The 10,972-nt window shown below is 45.2% G+C and overlaps 1 protein-coding gene across 4 annotated transcripts; it reads left to right on the forward strand.

Moving 5' to 3' along the window:
• The first annotated feature begins 392 nt into the window (after nucleotides 1-392).
• nr1i2 (nuclear receptor subfamily 1, group I, member 2) lies at nucleotides 393-9,461 on the forward strand. Of its 4 annotated transcripts, XM_083682691.1 has the most exons (9): nucleotides 393-530; nucleotides 3,116-3,315; nucleotides 4,448-4,578; nucleotides 4,737-4,906; nucleotides 5,025-5,344; nucleotides 5,472-5,617; nucleotides 7,215-7,331; nucleotides 7,565-7,670; nucleotides 7,761-9,461. In XM_083682691.1, exons 2-9 carry the CDS (start codon nucleotides 3,134-3,136, stop codon nucleotides 7,900-7,902), a joined length of 1,314 nt encoding a protein of 437 aa, XP_083538817.1. In that variant the 5' UTR covers nucleotides 393-530; nucleotides 3,116-3,133; the 3' UTR covers nucleotides 7,903-9,461. The 4 variants fall into 4 exon arrangements, 2 of the variants coding, with proteins under 2 accessions (XP_083538817.1, XP_083538818.1); XR_014554552.1 differs by having other exon boundaries at nucleotides 7,215-7,670; nucleotides 7,761-7,899; XM_083682692.1 differs by lacking the exon at nucleotides 7,565-7,670 and having other exon boundaries at nucleotides 7,724-9,461.
• The last annotated feature ends 1,511 nt before the right edge of the window (nucleotides 9,462-10,972 follow it).

Consider the following 10,972-nt stretch of genomic DNA (forward strand, 5'->3'; position numbering starts at 1 on the left):
GTGTGTTTAGTCAGTTATTGTGTCACATTGTACAGAGGTGCTGTGCTTGACATTTCAGGGTCAGGTTGAGGATTAAGAAAGTTATTTGAAGAGAACTGATTTGCCACACTGCGGAAGGTCAACAGTTCAGTTAGCCAAAGGGCTCGGGTAACACATTCTACTGTCACATGAATGGGCCTATGATGTGCAGTTGTCAGTATGAGCACGTACTCGATCTTCCTTTGACACCACGTTTTAGCCACAGTAGACAAGTCCATTATGTAAGGTGGCAGACTTGAAGTTAACCTAAAGAACAAACGTGTTCTATTCAACGTAAAGTGAGTCGCGTAACTTGTCACCGTAACCAGGAAGTATAAGAAGTTCGCGTCTAGTCAAGCCCCGCAGTGAAGACTGGGCGAGTGATGTTGGATGCGTTATTTCCGATCGTTTCGAGCCTGAAACAGCACTACCTTAAGCTTCAAACAGTCACGGCACACGGAAAGTCGTCTTCGAAGAAACGGGAACTATGATTATCCAGAGGTCATGTTTTTGTAAGTCAGTTTTGTACTGTATTGCCACTGGACAGAGACAAACTGGTTGCGCGACTAAACGGTGCGCAGTTGGATACACTTATAAAAGCTGGGGTTATAACCGCGTTTAAACCCGCTCTGAACATCAAATACATGTTGCGACATTGGATCTATAGTCTATCATTTCAGGTCAATAAGTTGTTTTGTTTTATGATTTAGATCGATTGGTTTTACGATTGCGCTACAGAGCAGACAGTTTACTAATGAGCAAAGCACTGGAAATCAGTTACTGTGCATGTCATATACAGTCAAATCAACATTTCACACGATGTTTTCATATTGAAATCCAATGTTGTATGGTGTTTTCATTCATAATATGATATGGCAGGGTTATCACTGTTGACAAGTGTACTACTCAGCTGTACCCTGTCCCATGTCTCTGTTGGTTACGTCAAAGCACATGAAGGATGAACGCTTTTAGTCACCTCAGTGTTTGGTCAATGTGGTCAAAGTACGGCAGCTGCTACCACCTGCTTCTTATTGCTTCTAACACTTTGGACCTCTGGCACCTTTCTCGTGGTTGTATGGAGGTGGTTAGGCCTATTAAATGTGCTTTTTTGTGTTTTTGGCTGGGAATGCAACATTGTTAAGCTTTATGGTATTACTATTGCAGGCAGGGTATTTCTTTATTGTCCTTTTTTTCTGTGTGTGTGTGTGTGTGTGTGTGTGTGTGTACTTTGCCCCCCACTGTAGCCTGTCACATCTCAGAGCACTAGGAGAGAAAACAAAAACCAAAAAAACAACTGGAGTAAACTGGCTTTCTAGTTACTTCACATGTATGTGGAAAGAGACCAACGTTTCTGTCAACAGACCATCATCTTTTCCAAGTGTATTTATTCTGACTCTTCGAGAACTGCAATTTCCTATCTCCGTTTGATTCAGTCAGGACACAAGGCCATTATATTAACATCAATTCAGCCTTTTCAAACTGTCTGAATGAACAAGTGAATGAGTTCCTAAGAGGTCCATTAGCAAAGTGGAAGACCAGCACTTAATCACACAGGACACTCAGGGTCAAGAGGAAAACAAAAGTGTCTTTATTAAAAGCCTTCATGAATGCGCTTTCACAGGAAACTCAATAATCACGTTAAATAGTGCTCTTTTACAGTGAAATGTCTTGTGGAGCTCAGAGCATCAGGATTCTATTATTACAGCCCATTATATGCATTCACTAATTGGCCCTGTTGAGATGCACTGTTCTTGGACCTTCTCTCAGTCAAAACTAATTTGTGTGTGTGTGTGTGTGGGTGGGTGGGTGGGTGTGTGTGTGTGTGTGTGTGTGTGTGTGTGTGTGTGGGGGGGGGGGGGGGGGGTAGCAGCTTGATCAAGAGGTGACTCCTGTGGGTGCCATGGTAACGTGCTCTCCCTCCTGTTTCTGGATGGAGAGTATAGGCTGGTCACTGTGTGTGTGTGTGAGTGTGAGAGAGAGAGATGTAGATGTAGAGAGTTCTGCTGTGTGAGTGCAAGCTTCATTCCAGATAAGTGAGGGCTGAGCTGTGTAGGCTGGTTGGTAGCTGTAGTACTGTAGATTCTCCAGGATCTGACACCATCTGAAGGGTAAGTGACTCACTGTGACTGAGGACACTCTGCCCTTTAAATCAGAGAGACTCATACTTAGTCAGGTATTGGTTGTGTGTGTGTGTGTGTGTGTGTGTGTGTGTGTGTGTGTGTGTGTGTGTGTGTGTGTGTGTGTGATCAGAGAGAAGTGTGCACTGCTGACTGTCATATTGTGGATATAGGTCATGTAGTTCATTGGGAACATCCGTTTGTGTCAGCTTCACTTTTGGTGCCAGAATCACAGAATGCAGTTCTCTGAGTCATCTCAACTTCTCAGAACAAAGACACAAGTTTAAATGGTTAGGGCATATTCAAATGCTTACAGTTTTATGTCTTCTTTTGACAGACACAGCACAGGCATGATTATGAATAGTAGGTTGTGTTTGGACATGGTATTAGTATGTTTTACCGATATTTACTTCAGATCACCATATAAAGCTTTTACATCATATTTTGATGATAAAACCATCGAGTTGTGTTTCTATTTACGGTCTGATGTCCACCCATCTCAGTCTATCACAGACACTCACGTTTCATATCTTTGTATTTAATTACGTTTCTATTTAAATTGATCCTTTTTGCTCTTTAATGAGTGTAAATGAGGTGACCAACATGTGTGCAGGGGTTTGGCCTGTAAGACATCTTTTATCAATACGAGATTCGAGTGAAATGGCAAATTGAGGCGGATGAGATGAAGAGAAGACCGAACTAGTGGATTAAAAGCAGACTAGAATAACGTGTATGTTGATGATGAACCCTCTAACCTCTAACATGGGTTGTTGAAAGTAGTTTAAGGTGGACTGAGAGATGATGAAACAAGTCTGTTGTGAAAAAGAAACAACAACAAAACTGGTCATTTAACAGCTGCTTTTCATCTCGTATGTCATAGTTGGTCTGTTTCATTTGAATTGAATTTGAAATAGAATAGGCTTACAGCATATCACTCCATCCCATTCCCAATGGTAACATATCTGTGGCGTCTGTTACAGCGCTCCTCTCAGGTCAGAATGAGTAAGGACGTTCTCAGCGACCAGGCCCCCTCTCAGACCTCTGCAGAGGAAGAGGAGGATGAGAAAGAGGATGAAGAGGAGGAGGATGAAGAGTCCAAGGTGTGTCAGGTGTGTGGCGATCGGGCCACGGGCTACCACTTCAACGCCATGACATGTGAAGGTTGTAAAGGCTTCTTCAGGTGAGCGCTAACACACACGCGCATACACACACACACACACACACACACACACACACACGCTCACAGGAACACACATACACACACACTCTCTCATACACACATACACTGACACTCACACACACACACACACCTCATAGTAGACAGCGAGAAAGTGCACAGTGTAGTGTAGTATCTTGCCATTTCAAGAGAAACATCTGTTTTGTGTGTGTTGAGGAGGAGTTACAAGAAGGAACTCGGGGTGTAGTTGGTATGGTAATAGTTACCGTGGTTACCGCACCTATCGAGCAACAGTAGGAGGGACAGATGGAGAAGAGGGGGTTGTAGTAGAGACGGGTTGAGAGAGAGAGAGAGAGAGAGACGTGAACCTGTCCTTGTTCCCTCTACTCTGCGTTGTAGTGACGGTACATGTGTTCTTTGTCCGTGTCTGACGGTGACTCTGGTTTCACTGTCCCTTCTCTCCCAGATCACTGGTTCCTCCAGCTCCACGTAGTCTGACAGGGGCTGGAAACATCATGTTCCTCAAGGCTATCAGTGGTCTCCAATGGAGATAAAAGCATAGACGCATAAACCGCCTCGTTCAGTGAGAGGTCAGGTGCTCTTTCCTACCCATGGACACATTGGGATTGATTGATTGGTTGGTTGACTGGTTGGTTGGTTGATTTCTATGTGTGAAGCATTTATGACAGTGACCTTTGATCATGTTAATGAGCGCCGTGCATTTTGTATGTGTGCATGTGTACATGTGTACATTTCAAGGTGACCCCGAAAAAAACAGATGTGTATTTACAGTTTATGAGCAGACTTTTATCAGAGATGTCCTATATTGAACGAGGCTTCGCCTTTTATATAAAGTGTGTGTCACACAATTCCCCCGATTCAAGAGAGATGTGTCTCTACATTGGACTTGTCACATATGTGAGGCACATAACATCACTGCACTCCTCAAACATGCTCTTCATCCAGCCTATTTCTATGTAAACGTTGTCTATAACTTGTGTGTGTGTGTGTGTGTGTGTGTGTGTGTGTGTGTGTGTGTGTGTGTGTGTGTGTGTGTGTGTGTGTGTGTGTGTGTGTGTGTGTGTGTGTGTGTGTGTGTGTGTGACTCATGTCCCTGTCACTCATGTTGTATCAGGCGTGCCATGAAGCGCCCAACGAGGTTCAACTGCCCACTCCGCAATATCTGTCTCATCACCAAGAGCAACCGCCGGCAGTGCCAATCCTGCCGACTCCGCAAGTGCCAGTCCATAGGCATGCTCAAAGAGCGTGAGTGTGTACACACACACACACACACACACACACACACACACATAAACACACACAGCTACACACATGAACACACACAGCCACACACACAAATACAGTATCAAGGACATGTTTAGGGTTGTGTTAACGTGGTGACTTACTTCTCTCTGTTGCCGTAGTGATCATGTCTGATGATGCAGTGGAGAAGAGGAGGAATCAGATCAGGAGGAAGAAGATGGGGGAAGCCCCTCTACACCTCTCACCCCAACAGGAAGACATCATACAGGAACTGGTCAACGCCCACCTCAAGACCTTCGACGCCACCTGCTCCCAATTCAATGAGTTTCGGGTGTGTTTCTGTGTGTGTTTCAGTGTGTGTGTGTGTGTATATGCGCCTGGATGTTTATTACTATGCCCTTCTATAACAAGATCAGGTTGTCTGACTGAGTTTGTATGTGGTTTTTCAGCCCCTGGACAGAGACCGCAATCCCATGTTTGTGTACAACCAGTCTGCTCGCGAGCCAAGTAAACCACTGACCAGATCTCAAATCTCTAACCAGGGAGGAAACAACTTACCTTCCTCTCACTCTACCTCTACCTCCACCACCACCTCCTCCTCCTCCCCCTCTTCTGCCTTTTCCTCCTGCTCTTTGGAGGGAGAGGAGAAGGAGGAGAGGAGCGAGGGAGAAAGGAATACAGTGTTCACCACTCTGCCCCACGTGATTGACGTCACCACCTATATGATCCAGAATATCATCAACTTTGCCAAGGGACTCCCCTGCTTCAGGTGTGTGTGTGTGTGTGTGTGTGTGTGTGTGTGTGTGTGTGTGTGTGTGTGTGTGTGTGTGTGTGTGTGTGTGTGTCATACGTATATGTGTGTTTCTCTCTCACCACCTGTGTATCGTGTCTGGTAGGTCCCTGGCCATCGAGGACCAGATCTCTCTGTTGAAGGGAGCCACATTTGAGATGGTTCAGATCCGCTTCAACATGATGTTCAACGTCCAGACGGGCATCTGGGAGTGCGGCTCGCTCACCTATTGCATGGACGATGCCGTCCGAGGTGGGTCAGCGCCAGGGGAGGCTGGTGGAGGTAGAAATCGGAGGACGGGCCTCATTGTAATGCATGGAACGGAATGAGGAATGGTATCAAACACACGTGGAGAAGGAGGTGTGTTGAGGAGCTCAGTTTGGGGGGGGGGGGGGTTGTCAAGATAATAAGCCCTTAAGCCCTTTTGTCATTGTCATTTCCTCTCTGCATGAGAGAGAGAGGGGTGAGGGGAGGGGGTTCATTTCTCAGAAAGAGAGAGAAACACACTCGCACGCACACACACACACTGACAGGAGCTGACATAGCTCCTGTGGATGAAGGTATACACACTGTACATGTGACAGAAAGTGGTTGAACCAGTCCTGCAGTGTCTTAAAACATTTCAGGCATTCTTCGTCACTGTCTGTACATGTATGTACTGTCTGCCTGCCTGCCTGCCTGCCTGCCTGCCTGCCTGTCATTATTTGAGTTGATTAATATACTAACTCAAATGTGCTTAGCGAGTGATCAGGAAGGGAATGAACAATGTGTTATTCCAGTCAGAAAGATAAGAGGCGGAACTCAGATATAGTGCCAGGGCTAACGCTAGGCTAACTACTGCACTGGCTGGTTGCTATGAGGCTGACTACTGCACTGGCTGGTAGTGATCTGACTGGTGACTCCAAGAAACAACAGTCACAACAGTCAAGCATCCCTGTGTATCTATATTTTGAATACAATACGCATCTAAACAATACGTATCTAGACTACGCAATGTTTGTTTAATCGTCTGTGTGTTTGTACAGATTTGAGTGTGCTCTTCAGCTGTTTGTTGTCATGCCGAAACACACAAGGGCCCTTTATTGAGAAACAGTCCCAACCGTCCCAGCCTCCGCTGACTAAGTACATGTGGAGGCTGCCTTAGACCTTCTGGATAGGTCACTTCCTTCCCATTCAGGATTTGCACAGTAGCCTTCATGTTCCTGTTGCCATGAGCGACCATCTGAAGGAGCTGCATCCAAGGGGACATTGTTTTCCCAATCTGATTGGTTGGGTATGCTCTTCTTGGGTAAGGTAAGGTAATCAAAGGGCTCTTGTGTTTCAGCATGACAACAAACAGCTCTATCTGTATACACACACACACACACACACACACACACACACACACACAGTTAAACAAACATGCGTGGTCAAAGTTTAGACGTGTCAAGTTAGATTAACAGTGAAGTTCAACTTTGGCCGCCCTTCCTTTGGCCAAGTTGGCTTCTCTTCTATGCTGTGTATTCACAGACCAGTGTTTGAACTGGGAGGAGGAGACAGTAGTCCACGCTGTGTTGCTGTTTGCTGAGGAAGATTGGATTTCCCTGGTCTCTTTTTCATATGACTATAGATTGTTGAATTGCCAGCTTTCTATTTTTTGTTTAAAGTGCTGCCATGTCCCTCTCTATCTCTTTTTTGGTATTTTCTACTTTCTGCCTCTCTCTCGTTTTACTCCAGTCACTCAATTGTCTACCCTATCACTCTCTTCCCGATCTCTCTCTCTCTCTCTCTCTCTCCTCAACCTAATTTATTCCCTCTCCCCTCCCTCCCTCCCTCTCTCTCTCTCCCTCTATCTCTCCCTCCCCTGTAGCTGGTTTCCAGCGCCACCTGCTGGACCCTCTGATGCGTTTCCACTACACCCTGAGGAGCCTGGGGCTGCAGGAGGTTGAGTATGTCCTCATGCAGGCCATCTCCCTCTTCTCCCCAGGTAACACCCCCCCACACCTCCCGCGCGCGCGCACACACACACACACACACACAGATTCTATAGGAGATTTGACGTATAACCTTTTTTCCCCCAACACGCACACTCATACAGATGGACATAATACACACACACACACACACACCAGCATATGTTGGAAGCTGCACAGGGTCAGTCTGCTGTGTGAATGCCTACTCATTATTGCGATTGTGAACGTGCTCTGTCCTGATCGGCAGACCGACCGGGCGTCACGCACCATGACGTGATTGACACGCTGCAGGAGAAGCTGGCGCTCACGCTGAAGGTCCACATCGACTCCAAGAGGACGGAGCCAGAGAAACAGTGAGTCAAGTCAAGCAGCCAATCCCATTTCAACCTCTGGCCCTTATTCCTAGACACCCCTCTGATCCACGTCCGACCTTGCCTCTCCAGCCTGCTGTACCCCAAGATCCTGGCCTGTCTGACGGAGATGAGGACCATGAACGAGGAGTACACCAAACAGGTGCTGCAGATCCAGGACATCCAGCCGGAGGTCTCTCCTCTCATACTAGAGGTGGTCAGCAAAGCCCCCTGAGACACCCACCCTCCCTCCCTCCCTCCCTCCTATCCTCCCTCCCTTCATCCCATCCAGCAACAGGCACCAACAGGGACACCTAAACCACCTGTTGAACAAGTGTTCAGGATGAACAAGGCCCCCCAGAGAGACCCTCCCTCCCTCCCTCCCTCCCTCCAACCAGCATCAACAGGGACGCCTTAACCACCCTGAGACAGAATGAATAACGGCTGTTTTCACGTTATACGGCGTAGGAAAGGTGCTCAGCTCGCTGTGAACTTTGCCGCTGCCGTGCCGCCTACCAAAGCCTCATGGTCACTATGGTGTTTATAACAGTGGAGGCTGGTGGAGGTAGAATGAGGAACACCATTCCCCATTCCATTCCATGCATTACGATGAGCCTGTCCTCCCATTTCTACCTCCACCAGCCTCTGCCACTGGTTTGGAACGACATATCCTCATCTATCTCTCTCAAACAGACATGCTGCAGGGTGGCCTTTGTGACGAGGCTTCCACTGGGGGAAGGAAACCAGCAAAGACCAACAGACCTGTTCAGCTACTCTCAGTCACAGTGTCAAAGCAAGCACATGCGGGAAGAGGATCCTAAAAGATAATGGCAAATGTGTTTTTCCTCTCAAGGATGTAGTTGATGTTCTTTCAAAACCAATGTCAGTCACTTTAATACCAAAAAAGCCATGTGTTTGATCTGAATTGTGAGATTGTATTTTTCTAATTTAGATATATATTTACAGTATGGGGTACAGTATATATATTTCAGGATTATCCTGAATGTAATACATTCCAATATGCAATAACATTATCTGCATAATCAATACATACAAATACATATCAATACACTATTTAATTATGAAAGTCATATAATCATATCAGCACATGTTGTGTTATTGTGGGGACACACCTGTCCTTTCTAGTTGTCTAGGGACTCTGGAGTGACTCCTTTTTTTCTGTGAAAACACTTCACTACTGTCTGTCATCGTCTTCTTCAGAGACGTCCCTGTCTCTGGCGGGTGGGTCATGTGTCTCCTCGCTGGTGAGGTTTAACAATAATCTCTCTCACACCGAAGTGTCACAGGTTACAACAACACAGTCTCATAAATTAGCATTCAGAATCACAATCAGGATCACTGACACAGAATCGCTCAATGTTACGGTTCATGTGTATTTTAAGAATGTGAGTGTGAGTTTTGTTGTGTTGTGTTTCTATTGGAAATCTATGGTTTCCCATGTGAATTTTGGCACTTTCATATGTAAACGTTTGTGATAAGCTGTGTGAATGTCAGGTTATGGTTTTCTCTCTTGAATGTATCTTTTTTTTTTTTTTGTGGTGTGACGTCAGCAGACACCCACAACCTTTGAACTTTGCCTTGTGATATACGGTGCTGCCCCCCCCCCCCCCCCTCCCTCCCTCCCTCCAGTTCCACACCGGTGGAGGTAGAAATCGGAGGACGGCCTTATTGTAACGCATGGAATGGAAGGAGATCAAACACGTGTTTGATACCATTCCTTATTCTATCCCATGGATTACAATGAGCCCGTCCTCCGATTTCTACCTCCATTAGCCTCCCTGTGTATCAGGCAGAAGGAGCTTTTTGTGTTCCAATGTTTATGTAAATAAAAAAGAAGTTCTACATTTAAAGTTTTATCTTCAAATAAAACCTTTAGTCAAGGGCAAGATCTTGATAACAATATATATTCAGTTGTATTACAGATAAATGAAGCATGTCATAAATCTATCAATGGGCTGCAAAGTAGATTGGACAGCGCCCCCATGTGGCCAGTCACAGCAACTGTGTCTACTGAATTGGCATTGCATTACAGCCACCAGATACAACTGAACCAGGGGAGGCTGGTGGAGGACACGCTCATTGTAATGCATGGAATGGAATAAGGAATGGCATCAATTCAATTACATTCAATGCATTACAATAAACCTGTCCTCCGATTTCTACCTCCACCAGCCCTCCCCTGAACTCCACATTTGCCGTCATAAACTTTGGGATGCTTTCTCTGAGAATGTAAGGGGAGAGGTTTGTCCATTTCAAAGATAACTTACTGTAGTTATATATAGACACACACACACACACACAGTAAAAACAGGCCAATACAATGGTGTGTTCATTTCCAGGCTATCCTACACTTTATTTAATGCAAATTACAGTACCAGGGAACCAGGGGACTATTCCTCAGAGCACGCATGGGGAATATTTACAGGGGCGCACATTTAGCATACCTTCACAGAACAAAAAAAACAAAAAGAAAAAACATTTCAAATGAAATATAAATTTCAGTCACAAACAGAGGCATTCAAGTAGTAGTATTGTTATATAGGTTGTTTTTTGTTTGTTTTTCTTATTTTTCTTTTAAACCCAGATAGCATATTCTTCTGCCACAATTGTGTGTGCGATGCGGTAATCTGTATATAATTCACTATCCTTGCTTGTCTTTTCTTTTTTTTTTTGGTAACTGTTTTAAACCTTCGTGATGGTTTTTTTTTTTGTCTTTTTTATTTATTTATTTATTTTTATTTATTTTTTTTACACGGTTCACTCTGGTTGAACTGGAGTCAGGAGAGGTGAAGTGGTCACACTGCGTTTACAGGCCCGGTGGTGGGATAGCAACACGTCTATGAATGCAAATATTACAGCAAGCATGACAGGAGAGGAGGGGGGGGGGGCTACAGGACCAACCCTTTAGGTGCTACTGAATACCCTACACACCACAGGAGAGAGAGGCAGAGGGACACAACCAGAGAGAGAGAGAGATAGAAAAAGAGAGAGAGAGAGAGAGAGACAGAGAGAGAGAATATGCATTATTGCCCCTTCGGATGGCTTGTCACAACATAGACATCGTAGATTGGCTTTGATACCACAACCAGAACCAACACTGTGAACAAATACAGATACACACTGTATATGACGCTTGAATCCATCCTCACAACCCCACTTCCAAAACACACGTGTGTGTGTGTGTCCCCTAGTTTAAATCATTGGGGGAAAAAAAAAAAAAAAAAAAAAACATTTATCAAAGTAAAGCACTCATCTTCAAACAGTTTTTTTTTTTTTTCGTTTTT

Source organism: Argentina silus, assembly GCF_951799395.1.
Source record: "Argentina silus genome assembly, chromosome: 12".
NCBI classification, from domain to species: Eukaryota; Metazoa; Chordata; class Actinopteri; order Argentiniformes; family Argentinidae; genus Argentina; species Argentina silus.

What these genes read in the sequence shown, in the direction of transcription:
- nr1i2 (XM_083682691.1), top strand. Translation starts at nt 3,134, where the DNA reads ATGAGTAAGGACGTTCTCAGCGACCAGGCCCCCTCTCAGACCTCTGCA. An exon ending in AAGGGACTCCCCTGCTTCAG is followed by an intron (nt 5,345 to 5,471) that starts GTGTGTGTGTGT and finishes CGTGTCTGGTAG; the next exon opens with GTCCCTGGCCATCGAGGACC. An exon ending in AGGACGGAGCCAGAGAAACA is followed by an intron (nt 7,671 to 7,760) that starts GTGAGTCAAGTC and finishes TTGCCTCTCCAG; the next exon opens with CCTGCTGTACCCCAAGATCC.